The sequence below is a fragment of the Mus caroli genome, unplaced genomic scaffold (genome assembly GCF_978045245.1).
Source record: "Mus caroli unplaced genomic scaffold, Mus_caroli_1 scaffold_274, whole genome shotgun sequence".
NCBI lineage: Eukaryota > Metazoa > Chordata > Mammalia > Rodentia > Muridae > Mus > Mus caroli.
Genome location: NW_028227529.1, coordinates 66,229 through 85,704, shown reverse-complemented (window position 1 = coordinate 85,704; position 19,476 = coordinate 66,229). Strand labels below are relative to the sequence as shown.

Genomic DNA, 19,476 nt, shown 5'->3' with positions numbered 1-19,476 from the left:
AGTGAAAGATCTGTATAATAAAAACTTCAAGTCTCTGAAGAAAGAAATTATAGAAGATCTCAGAAGATGGAAAGATCTCCCATGCTCATGGATTGGCAGGATCAACATTGTAAAAATGACTATCTTGCCAAAAGCAATCTACAGATTCAATGCAATCCCCATCAAAATTCCAAATCAATTCTTCAACGAATTAGAAAGTGCAATCTGCAAATTCATCTGGAATAACAAAAAACCTAGGATAGCAAAAACTCTTCTCAAGGATAAAAGAACCTCTGGTGGAATCACCATGCCGGACCTAAAGCTCTACTACAGAGCAATTGTGATAAAAACTGCATGGTACTGGTATAGTGACAGACAAATAGACCAATGGAATAGAATTGAAGACCCAGAAATGAACCCACACACCTACGGTCACTTGATCTTCGACAAGGGAGCTAAAAACATCCAGTGGAAGAAAGACAGCATTTTCAACAAATGGTGCTGGCACAACTGGTTGTTAACATGTAGAAGAATGCGAATCGATCCATTCCTATCTCCTTGTACTAAGGTCAAGTCTAAGTGGATCAAGGAACTTCACATAAAACCAGAGACACTGAAATTTATAGAGGAGAAAGTGGGGAAAAGCCTTGAAGATATGGGCACAGGGGAAAAATTCCTGAATAGAACAGTAATGGCTTGTGCTGTAAGATCGAGAATTGACAAGTGGGACCTCATGAAACTACAAAGCTTCTGCAAGGCTAAAGACACCATCAATAAGACAAAAAAACCACCAACAGATTGGGAAAGGATCTTCACCTATCCTAAATCAGATAAGGGACTAATATCCAATATATATAAAGAACTCAAAAGGTGGACTCCAGAAAGTCAAATAACCCCATTAAAAAATGGGGCTCAGAACTGAACAAAGAATTCTCACCTGAGGAATACCGAATGGCAGAGAAGCACCTGAAAAAATGTTCAACATCCTTAATCATCAGGGAAATGCAAATCAAAACAACCCTGAGATTCCACCTCACACCAGTCAGAATGGCTAAGATCAAAAATTCAGGTGACAGCAGATGCTGGCGAGGATGTGGAGAAAGAGGAACACTCCTCCATTGTTGGTGGGATTGCAAGCTTGTACAACCACTCTGGAAATCAGTCTGGCGGTTCCTCAGAAAATTGGACATAGTACTACCGGAGGATCCAGCAATACCTCTCCTGGGCATATATCCAGAAGATGTCCCAACCGGTAAAAAGGACACATGCTCCACTATGTTCATAGCAGCCCTATTTATAATAGCCAGAAGCTGGAAAGAACCCAGATGTCCCTCAACAGAGGAATGGATACAGAAATTATGATACATTTACACAATGGAGTACTACTCAGCTATTAAAAAGAATGAATTTATGAAATTCCTAGCCAAATGGATGGACCTGGAGGGCATCATCTTGAGTGAAGTAACACAATCACAAAAGAACTCACACAATATGTATTCACTGATAAGTGGATATTAGCCCAAATCTTAGGATACCCAAGATATAAGATACAATTTGCTAAACGCATGAAACTCAAGAAGAATGAAGACCAAAGTGTGGACACTGTGCACCTTCTTAGAATTGGGAACAAAACACCCAGGGAAGGAGTTACAGAGACAAAGTTCGTAGCTGTGATGAAAGGATGGACCATTTAGAGACTGCCGTATCCAGGGATCCATCACATAATCAGCTTCTAAACGCTGACACCATTGCATACACTAGCAAGATTTTGCTGAAAGGACCCAAATATAACTGTCTCTTGTGAGACGATGCCGGGGCCTAGCAAACACAGGAGTGGATGTTCACAGTCAGCTATTGGATGTATCACAGGGCTCCCAATGGAGAAGCTAGAGAAAGTACCCAAGGAGCTAAAGGGATCTGCAACCCTATTGTTGGAACAACATGATGTACTAACCAGAACCCCGGAGCTCTTGTCTCTAGCTGCATATGTATCGAAAGATGACCTAGTCGGCCATCAATGGAAAGAGAGGCCCATTGGACTTGCAAACTTTATATGCCCCAATATAGGGGAATGCCAGGGCCAAAAGAATGGGAATGGGTGGGTAGGGAAGTGGGGGGCGCTATGGGGGACGTTTGGGATAGCATTGGAAATGTAATTGAGGAAAATATGAAATAAAAATATTAAAAATTAAAAAAAAAACCTGAATTCAGCCATGACTAGTTGTTCACACCAGGCTTCCTTTCCCACTAAGATGGAAAGAAATCTTAGTGTTTTGGAGTAAATTAGCAGGAAGCACATTTAAATGTTGTGGGTAGGTTTAAACGTTCTGTAACTGTTAAACCCGTGACCCTGTCCAAATCTAAACCACTGCCTTCCGTCTGCTTGCATCTTGAACTTGCATTTGGTTTCACTGGAAAGGGACATTTGTAAAGGATGCTGGGTTGAGATGTAGCTCACTAGCAGAGTGCTTGCCTACAATGACCTGCATTCTATCCCTAGTACTGAAGGGAGAGAAAGGAGAGACAAAGATAAAACACCACTAGTAGATATGTTTTCTAATTTTCTGTTTCATCTATTGAAGATATCAGACCTACTCAACATCAATAGATAATATACACAGCTTGTTCACCCTGCATCCTGCTGTTCTGACTTACAAGCACTAAGATAATTACTATACTAGACCCAATTCAAGCCACTAGTTATAGAAAAAGCCAACTTCGAGCACATCAAGATGCAATCACATCTTCTTGACAATAGAACAAGTAGGATATTTTCCCACCTTCCGACCTAGTGCCAAAGCAGGATGACAGATGTCTCATACTGCCACCTCCTTCCGGCCCTGCTGCACCCAGGCTTCAGGAAGGGTGAATTCCTTATGCACCCCTAGATCCCTGCCTCTGTGCTCAGGAATCTATACCAGGCAGGCCTCTCCCACACCTGCTGAGAGGCCAGCTCTGACTGGCTTGGAAGGTGCCTTCCCAAAGCCTTGATCCCTCTAATTAAAAGCAAGCTGCTCATCCTTCAGTTACCATAACTGCATGGTTCGTTTAATGCCATTTAGCTTGCAGTGGTTCCTATTAATTATTTCAGTATTTTCTGCTTTTTGATCAGTTCCTAAAGACAAGCACACCACCACATACATATTAAATCTCCTTAAATTTAACAATACAGCTAGTATCAGTAAGCACTCAAGACAACACACACACTAGAGAAAAAGACACCCAATTACATGATAAAGCAATTATAACTGGTCCACCTTCATGCAGAACAGACAAAATACTAAACACCAGATAATCCAAGAATGGACTAGCTGCTGACAGTAGCTGTCAACTTAGCCAAACTCTAGAAATGTTTTTAATATGCATTTAATATGCCTCCTCCCTAACCCCGGCCCAGCTATGTGAGGATATGTGGAACAGGACACAAGCTGCTGTCTGATAGTGAAGTCTACTGTACATGGAATTTGCTGTCAGTGGCTCTTAGGCTTCTCAACACATGCACACTCATAGCAAGCTATGAGGTGGTGAGTGAATGAATTAGTCAGCTTAACATGGTTTCTGCAGTGGATGCATACACCAAATCAACCTGTCCACACCACAAACACACACTGTTTTTATGTCAACCACACCCCCATAAAGCTAAGCGAACAGTCCAAATCTTCAGAGCCATCTTTTATTCTTACTGGTTGTTTTTCTTCTTGCCTGAGAACCTGGACAAGATGTTGGCTCGATGGCCAACAAAGTCTTGGGTCACTCCACAGTCTAAAGCGAGCCACCTCTTACCCACTCGGTCATAAGAAACCCCCTGAAAATCACCAAGGCTGAATGAGCAAAATAGAACAGCCTTGGCCCCACAAGTCTGGATTACTCAAGAAAGGAGAAGGCTCCAAACAAGAAGAAAGATAACCTTCTAGGGCTGAACAGGATATCATGGAGCTTGCTGCAAACTCCGTCCATCAGTTCTCCACTGTCTGGATAAAGCTGTGAGACTGGAGGGAAAGCACACAGGAGGATGACATCAGGAACATAACATCCGCACTCCTAGGAGAGGGCGTTTTACAATCCAGGAATCCATCAAGGTCCACCAAATGTGTTATTCCCCCTGTCTAATCTGAGTTTCCCTGGGCCTAGACCATGTTGTCCAATCGTTCTGATCCACTGATTGCTGCCCCACTGTGAAAGGGGCCTAGGTCACTGGCAAGAATGAAGAAGAGAGGGCCTCAGAACAAAAATGAAAACAAGAGGCACCCCCTACAGACAGCAGGTGTTGGGCTATGCACAGAAAGACACCCGTGTGTGCTACAGATTGTGTCTTCTAACCTAATTTCTTTAGACACTCAAACACCTATATGTCTGTACATTTAGCCACTGTGAAACTGAGGCCACAGGATATTTTTCAAGTGGGCATCCATAATTCTCAATATTCCACTTTCTCATCACACCCTGGCTTCGGGAAGCAGTCCCTTTCTTAGTGGTAGTAGTAGAAGCTGAGATGCCCACCAAATACTGCCAGAGCAAGAAGAGTGACCCGAGGGCTGCCCAAGGAGGGAGTGGCAGCTTCCTGAAAGAACCCAAGACAATGTCAAACTCACTGAGGCGCCACAATGGCTGCTGCCCTAAGAAAGACAAGAACCCCCAAGGTCCATTTCCTGTCAGAATCTAGTTACAGCAATGAATGTCTCAGGAGACAGAGGAGGGGCAGCCTCTTTTGACTCTCCTCTCTCTCCAGAGTAGAATGCTCAAGCTTCATTAAAAACAACACATAGTGTGGCCAACCCCACTGTCCTCAGCCTTCCCAGCTCAGTGGGACTTGAATTCTATCACTTCCGATGCTACAATAGCAACTAGCAGCCCCATACCGACCTGGCACCCTGCCCCCTGCCACCCTACCCACCCAGCAGCCTACCCAAAGAGAGAACCTGTTAAAAAATGCTCCCCCCACCCACCCACCAAATTGGCCTGTGGTTAAGTCTGTGATACATTTCCTTGATATGCGAAGGTCCAGGTCTCTGGGGGGTGGAGCCATCCCTAGGCTAGTGAACCTGGATGCTATAAGAAAACAGGCTGTGTAAGCCACGGGGAGCAAGCCAGTAGGGAACATCCCTCTATGGCCTCTGCACCAACTCCTGGCTGAAGATTCCTGCCTTGAGCACATACCCTGGCATTCCTACATGATGGGTTGTGATTGGGACACAGAAGCCAAACACTGTTCATCCCTCCGGTTGTTTCTGGTCATAGTGTTTATCACAGCAATAGAAACCCTGAGACAACTCCTGTATATCTATTAACTTCTTATACACACAAACGAAGGTCATGTACACTAGTTACTGTCACAAACTGGATGGCCAGGCAAGCTAAAGCCTCTACAGCCCACAGTGGAGGAGTGGTTCTCCTAGGGAGAAGAAGGCAAGGTTTTTTCTCACTATCTCTTCAGCGATAGGCTGAGTGACTCAGTAGGGAAGGCCTAAACTTATCAAAGATACAGGAAACTGGTTCAAAAGCCAACCTTGCCATTTAGCAGTTAACATGATCCTCCCAAATACATACAAGTTCAAAGACACGGTATACTCTAGACCCCCTACATGCAGAAACCTCACTAACTCAGAGCTGTATGGATGGGCTTTGGGACAGGGACTGGTATTTCAAGGGCTCGTCTCTGTTTGACTGTGATATGCAGACAGAAACAGCATGCCTACAGGGAGTGGCCATAGGCAACTGTTTGATTCAGTTCTCTAACATATACACACTCAATGCATCACAGATATTTGTTAATTGATTAAGGCCTACAATTAGTAATGTGCTTTCAAGAATAATCTGTTCAGCTGGAAGAAGCTCAAGGTTGCTTCTCAACAGCAACAGGACCTGGAAAGCAACGAGACACAAAATTCAATCTGGAAGTATGTGTGTGACTGTATAGTGACTCTCAGTACAAGATTAATGAAAGCCCGGAAATGCTATACAAATAATCCAACAAACAGAGCATTAAGGCAAATGACTACAAGTTTAGAGTCAACCTAGACTGCACAGCAAAATCCTGTAAATAAAAGATATATATATATAAGAATAAGGAAATGCAAGTAACTATTAAACCCCTTGCACTATACTCATATGAGTTGGATGACAATAGCTGTTTTCCCACCAAAGACTTTTCCATGGGAATTTACCCCATTCTTTAAAAGGTATGTAGTACCTAGTATGGAACACAGTAGTAGTTAATACATTTTCACTAAGCACCTTTCTCTGTTTAAAATGTAGATGCCTGTGTGTGCATAGTGTAATGTGAGGTCATGAAGCTGAATCAAAGGCTCGATGCACACATGCACGTTAGCTGAGGATGAAGGCTTGATGCACACATGCACATGTTATCTGAAGATAATTTCTGCTCTTGCTAACCAGCTGTCAGCCATTATTCATTTCATGTAACAATGACTAGATTTCTCTCGTTTCATTCTTACAATTCCAGACAATCAAAGAATTTTGAAAAACTCCTCCACGTGCATATTTGTACTTACTGCCGGGCTAACCTCAGCACTGACCGTAAATACCCAGCAAAGAATAAGAGCGGTTCCCAGAGAGCCTGAGCAGGGCAAACCTTCCTCTTTCAATTGGTGTGTATGGCTCAGGCTGTGTAACTCAATCCAGTTTGACAGTCAAGACAAAAAGACAGCTCACGCCAGGCATGGAGACACAGGGTTTGAAACCCCAGTGCTAGGGAGGGCGAGACAGGAAAGTCATGGTCTGCGCTCAAGCAGAGGAGGGAGGGGAAGGGAGGAAGAAAAGAGTTTGAAAAGTCCCTCTGTTGGTTGTGTCATATTCCCAGCGTCCCACTCATCCCCTCTCTGAGTCAAAGCTCTCAGTTATACACAACTGGAATTCGTTTCCTGCCGGGAGCAGGAAAACAGTGATGAAGACTTGCTACATGGATAGCCAACAACTACAGGCCTTTTATGTGGGAAGGAACTCAAAACACCTTACCCAAGAAGTTTATACCTTATACAGCGGCCGGCGCACATCTATGGGACAGCTCTGTATGACGTCATCAACAACATCCGAGATGGACTCCATAAAGTCTGGGTTGGCAAACTATATTTTATATAAATAGGAAAGAAATATTATACACTTTCTCAAGTAACACAAACTATTTTCAAACAAAATGTTAAGACTTCATTTTTACTTTTAATTATGTACTTTGTTATGTGTGTGGGTGTGTCTGGGTGTGGGTTTGAGCATCTGAGTGCAGTGCCCGCAGAGACCAGAAGAAGACAGCATATCACCTGGAGCTGGAGTTGCAGACAGTTATGAGCCAGTTCACCAGCTGGGCATTCACTGGTTTTACACGAACAGTCACAAAACACTCCGTCTTACTGTTACTTTCATACAGGGATCAATGCACACAGGCCTTGAGATTAGTGACTGCTTTATTCCTACAGGTCCCTGGAGATCAGTTTCAAATCCATTTCTTCTATTGCTCTTCAGAGATCTTCCTCATGCCCAGGATAACCCCAACCTTAACTGTTAAAGCGGGTAAGCCTACAGCAAGGCACACCAGGCAACCACTCTGCAGAGGGAACCACCATGTGAAACCAACTTGCTCACTGGGTCCCTTTACTGGGAACTGCTCCTTCTGCACACTGGAGGGCAGCATCGCTCCACATACACTACTCAGTACACTCAGACATCTTACCTCAGGGTGAAAGAATATTTCTGGTCCCAGGAACCTTTCATAACCAACATCTATAATGAACTTCTTCCGGTTGATGGCATTGATCCCTGTGTACTGTTTGATCCACTTCCGAGGATCTACGTCATACTTAGCAAATTCTCTGACAATATCCGGGCAAATATAACAGTACTTCTCCTGTATGTACACAAAAAGACATGGCCAAAGCATTGATAAGTACCCGCACCTCTGCCCTCTGACAAATACACAGGAACCCACATCTCACAGACACCTCTGAACTCATCTCTGCCTACACTGTAACTCTTGTGTGATTGAACCATCAAGCATGTGTCCTGTTGTCTTTCAGCTTAAGCATGACTACACTTGAGTAGGTAAGTCTGTTTTCTCTGCAATGATTACACATCACTACCATGTTCTCCCTAATTCTGTTGCCATTTTGTCTGAAATAATATCTATCTATAAAACATTAGCTCCTTGTCTCCACCCAGGCTTTGCTGGCCCCTCAGGCTCCCTATCAGGTGCCAGCCTCACTACTGTCCACAAGACCAACAAGCTAAGCTTGGCCCAGAAGCCAACTGCATGAGAGAGACAGAGAGACAGAGAGAGAGAGAGAGAGACAGAGAGAGAGAGAGACAGAGAGAGAGAGAGAGACAGACAGAGAGAGAGAGAGAGAGAGAGAGTATGTGCACGCATGCGTGCCTAAGGGAATGCTATCTGTCCTCCTGTTAAATGTCTGCTTGATCCCCTGACCTTGCTGGTTAGGTATTCTAAGTCACTTGATCAACACTGGAGATACACAGTCGATGAAACACTTAGATCCCTCTCAGAGGCCATCTAGCTCAGAGTCAGACACTAGGTGACTGAAATAAGCAAACATCATGACATCAGTTGGCAGCTACTGTAGAATAAGAGCAGAATCAGGCGAGAGCACTGGGGCTGCCAAGAGATGGCTCCCACTGAGGAAAAGGAAACAAAGGCTGAGGGGAAACCTTGGAAATATTTTAGTCTACAAAGAAGTCTGAGGACATCTTTTCAAATCTCTCCCCACCATGGAACGACCAGTTTTTCCCTTTTGTTTGAGGACTTCAAGTCTCCCCAGTCCTGGGAAGCCCAAGCCCACGAGGAAGGGACAGGTGGCATTTTTTTCTGTAGGAGCCAGCCCTCTACCTGTCCCATCCCAAAAGGATTGTTCTCAACTAGCATCAGCCAAAATTCAGAAATCTTGTCCCCTGCCTCTTTGAATTTAACCAACCTCCAGAGATGCTTGGCTGAGAGGAAACAGCAGGAGAGTTACCCCTCTACGCTGCAGCTCAGAACCAGAGCTGTGTGAGGTCACATGTCATACCCCACCTCAGACCCTTCTCCAGATTCAAACAAAACCCTCCCTCCTCTCGATATATGATAACCAGCCTTGAACACTCAGGAATCTCTTGCATTTTGATTTTTTTTTAATGTTTTAGTTTTGCTAGCTGAGAAGAAAAATTCCTTTTAAAAGTCTGTAACTGCCATGCCCACACCAATAGGAAGATGGGTGAGGTCAAGTAGACCCTCTAAATAATGACCTTTTGTTCTTTTGTTACTAAGTTTCACTTTGTTCTTTTGTTACTAAGTTCACATTTTCCTGTCACTGCTGTAACAGGTAACTGAGGTCTGGAGACAGGCAGGTGGATTCTGTTTAAGGACCCTGAGATCTAGACTGGCAGGGTTCTGAGGTGTACTCTCAGGACACAAAGCACGCAAACACCTCAGGATTCCTGACAGCTACTGCTGCGACTCGCCTCCTGATTCTAAATGGAAGCACGGAGGGAGATGGGGAAGCAGCATGCAGCTAATTGAAGGTTTGGTTTAATTAGGCTTCAATTAAACAATGCTCTACTCCACACACCGGTGGCTCAACACCAGCTCCGAAGCTGCTCTCTGTGTAGGAGAGCACACTGAGCCTCACGTCCCCAGCACAGGAAACTCAATGGCAAAACAACCAAGGCCCACACTCTCGGGGGACAGGAAGGGAGCAGGAGGGGCAGTGGCATTGAGGGGAACACCCAAGCACCATCTCCCTCACCCCCAAACCAGCCAGGTTCCCTTCTGTTTTTACCTTGATGGCTTTTGCGGTTTCCAGTGACTGCTCAGGAGGGATTCCCACCTCCCTCTCCCTTAGCAGCTGTTGAATGAAATACGTAATATCTCTACCTGCAATTGGGATGTGTTTGATGCAGCTTCCAATTACATAACCTTCTGCCTGGAGAAGAGAGGAGAGAAGACGAGAGGAGGCAGGACAGCCACGTCACTAACCACAGTCCAGAGCCCGTGCACTCAGCAGGTCCCCACCCACCCCTTCCCAGATGTCCACCCTTCTGAGCACTGAACTAGCATTTAATGGCTCTCACTTATAAGGTTCAGTATCTCTGGTCTTTTTAAATGACAGCATCTGAAGTTCCATTAATATTTAAAATTCTGAATGACTCCAATAACCTGAATCTCCATAAGCAACCAAAATGTTTCCATTAGGAACATGTAGGCAACGACACAGAATTGGTCGTTTGTAAAAGGTGCTGCTGCCTGAGAGAGGAGCTAACCTGACAGTGAAGCTTTCCTCTACGTAGGCCGAACAGGCTTTGTCTGTGCACTGTCAAACCACCGATGAAGCTGCTCCTAACTCAAAGTTAGCAACTGTGGAAAAGCACAGAGGACGGTGATCCCCAAAAGCCTGGATCCCAACCCTGGGTCAGGGATCCTAACCTCCATCCCTAGTGTGGAGCAAATACCCTGAGGGCATTTACAGCGTCTATGAAATAAAACCCAGCAGGTCACACATGGGCTTTAAGGGCAGATATAAGGATTCAAGACATGGCCCTGTTCAGCACATTGAAAGTGATTCAAAGAAGCTAACCAGTCAGTGCTAGCTAAGACCAGTGCATCTTAGGATCTGGATGCTCCCTGATGCCTTTCTGAGCTACTAAAGGCATGTCTGTGAGGGGCCTGTGGGAGTCCACAATAACTCTGCCATCCACTAGCAGGAGTGCCTAGAGTCCACCTGCCCACAGCAGTGATGGGCCCAAAGTCCCCTCACTGACCTTCTGTTTGCACACACTTGCCATAGCAGCCATAAGCCTGGCCACCCATGCAGCTTGTCTGCAGCGACTCAGGTGTGGGGACACTGGTGATCAGTTTCACACACTAGCACTTTGTGGTCGCTGTGCTACAGGGCCAGGGGGAAAGAGAGGACATGAAGATGAACCACAGCTCCATGCTGGGTACACGCATGTGTGTGTGTGTGTGTGTGTGAGTGTGTACTGTGTGTGTGTGTGTGTGTGTACTGTGTGTGTACTCTGTGTGTGTGTGTGTGTGTACTGTGTGTGTACTCTGTGTGTGTGTGTGTGTGTGTACGGTGTGTGTACGGTGTGTGTACTCTGTGTGTGTGTGTGTACTGTGTGTGTGTACTCTGTGTGTGTGTGTGTGTGTGTGTGTACTACATCCATCAGCACAGGCACAGACAGAGCCATGCTAAGCTGTAAGGATCACCTCCCCAAGTCCTCCTGGGCTCCTCCCCCATGCTCCTAACTTCTAGACAAAACATTGGGCCTTTCTGCAAAGTACAACTATTTGTAAAATATTTTTAGAGAAACGGTATGTACAAGCAATTAAACATTAGCTTCTAACACATGGAATCTTCCCAATCACCCCGTGAGACCCATATACACCAATTCCTAAAGCCAGCATTAAGTCGGCTCCTCAGTGTGCTCCGCACCCAACAGCAGGACAGTCACCACCATGTCACTTTAGATCACACACCATGATTTTAGGTGACAATTTTTCATAGGATGTTTGACCATACAGAAAAGGTATCATTAAATGAATGTGCAAAATACAACTTTAGTATTATTTATACTGTTAGAACACAAACTAGACAGAAGATATTCTCTGTGCTTGTGCATGTGTGTTTTAACCAACACTTGAGAGGCTATGCAGTTCATAGTGTGATTGTCTAGATGGATTTATGAGTAATTTTGTTCTCTTAACTTTACCCAGATTATCAGTAACAAATTAATTTTTATAAATGGGAGAAGAATCTACAGTAATAAATTACAAAACCCTTTCTCTCTGGACTTGGGCTCTATGTGAAATGTCTTTTCTTCCTACCATACACTTTCTGAGTGACCCTTGACCCTGGGCGAAGGGAACAAGTGATAGAAGGGCCTCTGCTCACCCTGGCCCACAGTGTGGAGATGATGGAGAAGGGGTGCAGGCAGACCTGGGGCTCCAGCACTGGGAGCAAAGGCCCTCTGCTCTACAAGGCAGCACAGCAGTGAGAAAGCCAGAGGGGCAGCACCTCCTCCAGCAACTCCCACAGAGCCAGCCTCTGAGACGGCTCTGAAGGGTCCACTCCTCCCATGAAGAGGACACGTGGGCAGGGGTACAGGGTGACAGGGACCATAAAGCCTTTCATGACTTTAGCCTTTCAGCAGACACAAAGCAGCAAGAGAGGAAGTTCACCCGTCTTGCTTGGCTTTAGCCAAGTTGGGTTTTGTTTGTTTGTTTGTTTGTTTGGTGTGTATACACACACGACATGAAGGTAAAAGATGTTCAATTTTGTGAAGCTGGTTGACACGGGTCTCACGTATCCCGGGCTGGCCCTAAGCTCAGTATTAAGCCAAGGATGACCTTTCTCTTCTGAATCTCCTGCCTTCACCTTTCAAACGCTGGAATTACAGGCTTGTGCCACCCCACTCAGTTTTGGATTTTTTAATTCTCTTATTTGCATTTTAAATTTACATTTAGGAGGCTGGAGAAATGGCTCAGCGACTAAGGTCATGAACTGCTCTTGCTGCAGACTAAGCTCCGTTGCCAGCGCTGATATCGGACAGCAGACAAAATAACTCCAGTTCCAGGGGTTTCAATGCCTCTGGCCTCTTGGGGGAACCTGTATTCATGTGCACAAACCCATACAGAGACACAAACATCATTAAATAACTTTTTTTTCAAAACTTAAACTTATTTAAGGGCTGGTAAAATAGCTTAGCAGATAAGGGTGCTCGGCCTGAGTTTGATCCCTGGAGCTCACATGGTAGAGAGAAGTGAGGCCCACAAGCTCATATGACTACTACATATGATCATGGCATGCAACTCCATGCAAACACAGTATACACACACCCTCCAAGTAACAAAACCAAGCCACAGAACTTCATATAATTGATGTGTGTGTTTATAACGATGGGTAACATAAATAACTGTGGTTAACACCGTAACTATGGCTACTGAGAAAACCTGAAGGGGGATGATCATGACTGTCTGACTTTCTACTGACACTGTTGATTTTTTAAATAATTCCTTTAAGTCATCCCTTGGACCAAAGGAAAGATGAGAAAGCCTCCTGCATTGACTCCCCTAACGACTTAAAACCCAAAGGCGATAGCATAAGGAGCCCTGCAATCAAATGTGATTGTCACTCTTGAATTCATTCAGAGGCAAGAGCAAGTTCTCCTCAGCCCCAGATGAGCAGAGCCTGTCACTGACCCTCGACGTTGACATCAGAATGATGTCTAACTGCAGCAGCTCCAATGATGAGTGTCTTACTTAGGAATTCTATTACTGTGAAGACACCATGGCCATCGAAACTCTTATAAAGGGAAACATTGAATTGGGGTGGCTTACAGTTCAGAGGTTTAGTCCATTATTGTCATGATGGAAGCATGGTGGCCTGCAGGCAGACATGGTGCTGAAGAGGGAGCTGAGAGGTCTATATCTGGATCCTCAGGCAGCAGGAATAAATAGCCCAATAGGCCTGGCTTGAGCATCTGAAACCTCAAAGCCCACTCCCAGTGATGTACTTCCTCCAAAAGGCCACACCCCCTAACAGTGCCACTCCCTATGGACCATTTTCATTCAAGCCAGGACACTCACGTGACACTCGTGGGAATACAGCAGAATCCTGGCCAAAAAAAAAGCATGTGACTACATAATTTGCTCCATATTGCAAAAACAACAAAGGCACAAACATAGCCACTTTTTGAACTCTTTCTCACCTTCCTGAACTCTAAATTCGCATTGCCAAGGCTGGCATGGTGACATATACTTTGAATCCCAGCACTTGAGAGGCAGAGGCAGATAGATGTCTGTCAGTTCAAGCCAGCCAAGAAAATCCTATCTCACAATAAACAGAGAGAGAGAAAAAGAGAGAGAGAGAGAGAGAGAGAGAGAGAGAGAGAAAGAGAGAGAGAGAAAAAAAGAGAGGAAGAAAAAAAGAGAGGAAGAAAGAAAGAGAGAAAGAAAGAAAGAAAGAAAGAAAGAAAGAAAGAAAGAAAGAAAGAAAGAAAGAGAAAAAGAGAGGAAGAAAGAAAGAAGGAAGGAAAGAAAGGAAGGAAGGAAGGAAGGAAGGAAGGAAGGAAGGAAGGAAGGAAGGAAGGAAGGAAGGAAGGAGTCGGTCGGTCCCATAGCTGTTTCTACTACACCATGTAAAAGCTGGCATGTTACTTGAGTAGGCTGCGTTTTGATTTGCCTTTTCATTTCTTCTCTTACCCCAGGTCAGCTTAAACCTCAGAGAGTAAAATAAGAACCCCGTGCTTACCACCGGGATAACGTGGGTGACACCATCTCCACTGTCTATAACTATCCCCGTTAGTGTGCGTTCACCAACTTGCCGGGATGTCCAAGAGGCTGCCAGAGCCAGCACTGCCTAGAAAGAGAGACATTGATCAGCCACTGAAGAGAGGCATCACAACCAGGAAGATCAAAAGCCACTGCTCAGCTGGTCTCAGATCCTGCAGTGAACTCTTTCTTACTTAATAAATCTGAGAAACTTCCCTTTCCCGACCCCACATCTCCTACATTACAATTCTCACTCAGCTAACCTGCATGCCAGTTTTCACTTCAAATGAAGGAGTCAAGTTTTCAACAAGAACCTATAAAGTTTTACAAACAAAATCAATGAAGTGGAATCCCACTGCTAAATCATAAGGTTTAACTTCTAATCTGCTGGTGGTCCAAGCACAGCCACAAACACTACAAGGTAAGACACATGGAGCTGGGGCTTTTCTTTGCTTGTTTGTTTGTTTGTTCGGGAGTTTGTGGGTCAAGGCAAGGTCTCATGAAACCCAGGCTCACTGTGCAGCCAAGAATGGCCTAACTCCTGATCTTCCTGCCTCCAGCTACAGAGTATTAGGAATTCAGATGTGTGTCACCATACACAGTTTATTCCGGGCTTGGGATCAACCCCAGGGTTTATGCTGGGCAAGCACTCTCCCAGCCCGCATGGAGCTCTTCTCTCACGGATGATGAGGGCCGCCCCCCACCCAGAAACTCTCATCTGACAGATGCAAGACAGCAGTTCTCAGCCAAAGGCAACTCTCTCAAAAACAGAGCAGCTGGCCATGTCCGCTGCCATTGCCCACAGTCACAGTTTGTCAGAGGTGAGGAGGCGGTGTGTGTATGTGGGGGGCAAGGGGGCTGCTGCCCCACACTCTGCCATGCACAGGACACCCACAGCAAGGAACTGTCCAGCGAATGTCAGGCCAAGGCAGAACATAGGAATTCACTTTTAAAAAACATGACTGTTAGAGTGCAACACTCGCCTCACCCTGAGCAGCATATAAAAGGCCTTCTCAGCATTAACATCAATGTTCTGAGTTGATACACAGTTAAAGATATTTTGGTTTTGCAAAATGTTAGATTGACATTGTGGCCAGATACCAAATTATTTGGCTGTCCTTCATGTCATGGAGACTCTAAGTATGGCATGTGGATCATCTTAAGAACTAATAGTTATTGTGGGACATTGTGGAACACACTTGTCATCACATACTCAAAGAGGGTGAGACAGGGGGATCATCCTGACTTTGAGGCAACTGTAGGCTATAGTTCAAATAATAATAGTAAGTTTGGTGTTCCTGAGTACCTTCCTATTCTATACATTATAGGTATCCTGGGAGAGAAGAGAATGAATAGGTCTCAGCTGGGCAGTGTGGCTCATGCCTTTAATGCCAGCAGAGGCAGGCTGATCTCTGTAAGTTTGAGGCCAGCTTGGTCTACCGAGTGAGTTCCAGGTCAGTCATGGTTACACAGAGAAACCTTATCTCAAAAAAGACCAGGAGAAAAAATAATGATTCTAGATTCCCCTGTAAGAATGGTTGGAGCCTTTGCTGTGTCAAAAGGCACTATGACTGATCATGAGGAGACAACAGTACAGCACCTCCAAACTGCATCTCCCCTGGGACTCTTCTCTCTTAGAAGGAAGCAATATTAGACAGGAATCTTGGAAAGAGATGCATCTCAGTTACTCCTCAAAATTCCAACCAACTTCTTCATATACAACCACTAAAGCAACAATGAGACTGTAGGCCAAGAAAAAGCTTCAAGATGAGCCCTGAAGCCCCTGGGAGCTCAGGGCCTCTCCGAAGCCAGAGTGCACAGAACTAATGCAGCCGAATCCTAGGGTTCTCTAGAGACATTGACTTTGTTTTGGCTTGGTGTTTGTTTGTTTGTTTGTTTATTGTGTTTTTGAGACAGGATCTCACTCTGCAACTCAGACTTGCCTCAGAACACAAATCTATCCCAGGTTGACTTCTTGCCTTATCCCCCCATGTGGTAGTATGAGGCTTGAGACACCCTTCCCAGGTTACCTTGTTTTCCAATGGATTTTAGGATGTCTGTTCTTTTCACTTTCACTGTTATTAGGTTTGTTTTGTTTTTTCTTAACAGTGAGGCAAAGTAAGCGTGAGAAGTTTTTTTAAAAAAGGAAGGAAGGAAGGAAGGAAGGAAGGAAGGAAGGAAGGAAGGAAGGAAGGAAGGCCTCTACATCTCTATCTTGTCACCCAAATAAAAACACATGAGACTCTGCCTAGGAAATCTGTAGATCCAGACCAATCTCACTTCAGTGGTAGTTATGAGTGTCCAGCCAGACTGAGCACAAATGACCTTGATATTAGTGCTTCTTACACTGTCAGAATCACAAAGATAATGTGGGTGTTTTTCTTTAATTACCTGTACCGCAATGTAGAGTCCTGGTACATTAAATGATTCAAACATGATTTCTGCAAGGTACTCTCTGTTTTCTGGTGTGTTCAGTGGCGGTTCTGTCTGTAAGAAAACATTAACTACATCAGAGTTAATAAAAAGGCTAACCTACAGATACATTGGCCAGAGTATTCTAGAACTCCCTAGTTGCCAAGAGGGTCCTCACTGAAGGTGACTAGTTAAGGGCGCCTACTGTGGGTCTTCAAAGCTTTGACAAGGTACAGTGAAGGCAGTATGGGGCTTCTGCTCTCATGACTCACCCAAAGGTCAAAGTTCAACAAGTCAAAGACAAGGAAGAGCTCCTTCATCACCTACATTACACCCAACCACCCTGAAACAAAGAACCCTGGTGCATAACACCAAAGGCAACAGAATACAGCCAAGAGTGAAGACTCAGGACGCTAGGCCCCGTGCCTGGACCAGAGACAGCTGAGCGCTCCAAAGAAGAGGCAATGGTCAGGCAGAAGCTTCCTCTCACCTGTCACTCACAGCAGCAGTGGCAGGCTCCGCCCACCACACTCCAGGTTGGCCGCCATGTTCCCCAGGCAGTGACGCCCTGGGCATACCAAGCCCACACTCACACATGCACTAAAAACAAATGCTAACATTCAATATTGTGTAAAAATACTAAAACAAAGAGAAAAGTAAATGAAACACAAATGGAAAACACACACACACACGGACAGACGGACCGACGGACAGACGGATGGACAGGAAGCAGCCCACGATACTCCAAACCTGAAATTCTGGGCACCAAGCTGATGTCACAGTGATCTTACATGACAGGTGTCAGTCAGTACACATGTACACTAAAAGTACAGTATAAAATCATCCTGGGGTTGTAAGTACAGATCCTTGTAAAGCCCAAATACATTTAGCATTTAGACCTCAGTCCTAAGCCCATGGAATCTCATTATGTATGTTCAAGTATTCCAAACTTCAAAAGCTTCTGGTTGCACACATTTTGAGGAGTAAGGGATAGTGGTTGTGCACATAGCATGACATGGAAAAAAGCAGATGAGACTCTTGAAAGATTCTCAGCAAGTCGTGAAGCCTTTTAAAAACAGTAACTACCATAAAATAGGATAAAAATCACCAAACAGCAGAAAAACTAAAACAAGGCGCTGTATTCTCCCAAAGCAATAAAGTTCTACATCTTATATTTATGTAAACTACAAAAATAAATGAAAATGGTCTAGGCCTTCTGGCAAAAAGTCCTTTATTCTGAACTCAAGTGGGGGTCCCCCATAGTCCATGCATTAAGGCCCTAAACCCACAAACCTGCCCTCCCTCTTTCCTTCCTTCCTCTCTTCCTCTCTCCTACCACCTGCCTCTCTGCCTCCCTTCTTCTTTACACATGTTAGCACAGGGAAGATGCCAAGCAAGAAGGCAGCATGGAAGGACCAGGAAAAGGGCCCTCGCCAGGAGCCGTCCCAGACAGTACCACCCTAGCCTTGAACCTGTAGCCTCCAAAACTATGAAAACTACATGCCTCTTGTTTGAACCACTTTGTCTGTGGTGTTGTCAAGGCAGCAGAGCACACCACTAACACTTCAAGTTAGAAAATAAAGCCTCTGGCTTCAGTATGGTCACTTTAACTCTGTGGTGCACAGAGTCTCCATGACACAAAGGACAGCCCAATAATATCTGGCCCCAATGTCAATCTAACGTTTTGCAAAACCAAAGTGTCTTTAACTGTGCATCAACTCAGAAAAATAATATTAATGCTGAGAAGGCCTTTTATATGCTGCTCAGGGTGAGGTAAGCTATAGACTGTATATAATCACAACACTGTTACTGCTTGAGAATCCCAAATTAAACCCTAATTATCTTTAAATAAAGAATGCTCAGAGAAAGCCTCCTCTCTGAGAACTAGCTTTCATAGTTTAAGAAGGTGCAATGCAAGCTGCCAAAGGAGGCTAGCAATTAGTAGTCCTACCTGACTGTGAAAATGCGATGAACCACAATAATGACCGGCCCTTCAAGACAGTCCTAAATAGTAGTTCTCAGACTTGCTGGTAACCAATCGGACCTAAGGCTTTCACAACAGCCTGGTACTGACCACCTAGCCCGCCTGCTGGGGTCAGAGAGGTCCTGGGTCTAGAGGAGAGCCTACTAACACAGCTTTATTAGACCAGCACACCTCCCAACAGCAATGGAAGCATTTATTCTTATACCCATAGGTAAGTGTAAATCTCGTCTGTGATGGCTACTCTCATGCCAATTTGACACACAAGCTATAGCCATCTGAAAGAAGAGAATCTTAATGGAGGAAAGGCTTCCATGAGACCCAGCTGTAAGGCATTTTATCAATTAGTGATCAGTGGGGGAGGGCCCAGCCCATTGTGGGTGGTGCCATCTCTACATTGGTAGGCCTGGATTCTGTAGGAAAGCAGGCTGAGCAAGCCAGGGGAAGCAAGCCAGTAAGCAGCATCCCTCCATGGCCTCTGCATCAGCTCCTGCCTCCAGGCTCCTGCCCAACTTGAGTTCCTGTCCTGACTTCCTTTGGTGATGAACAAACAGTGCTGTGGAAGTGTAAGCTGAATAAACCCTTTTCCTCCCCAACTTGCTTTTTTGATCATGGTGTTTCATCACAGCAATAGAAACCCTAAGACATCAGTCCTCTCTCAGAAGGTTGTCTTTGTAGGAGACAGAGACCACCACAGAAAACCACAACTAGTCAAAATACAATGAATATCAGGTCATGAGGTGCCCAGCTGCAACAAATACAACCTAAGGCTCAGGGAGCATGAGAGAAGACAGGATAGAAAGATTGTTAGGGTCCAGGAGGTCTGCTTTGAGACTAC

General features: G+C 45.0%; 1 protein-coding gene across 4 annotated transcripts in view; it reads right to left on the bottom strand.

The window, feature by feature from the left end:
* The window catches only part of LOC146999627 (actin-related protein 3B-like), a 49,977-nt gene that overhangs the window by 17,252 nt on the left and 13,249 nt on the right, over positions 1-19,476 (bottom strand). For 3 of the 4 annotated variants that reach the window (XM_085834484.1, XM_085834481.1, XM_085834483.1), the window contains 5 exons: positions 16,637-16,732; positions 14,226-14,333; positions 9,756-9,899; positions 7,664-7,837; positions 6,970-7,062 (listed from right to left, as the gene is read on the bottom strand). In XM_085834484.1, coding sequence (XP_085690610.1) covers positions 6,970-7,062; positions 7,664-7,837; positions 9,756-9,899; positions 14,226-14,333; positions 16,637-16,732 — 615 coding nt within the window. Of the gene's footprint in view, positions 1-6,969; positions 7,063-7,663; positions 7,838-9,755; positions 9,900-14,225; positions 14,334-16,636; positions 16,733-19,476 lie in introns of those variants that run through there. The other variant, XM_085834482.1, reaches the window with a different exon arrangement.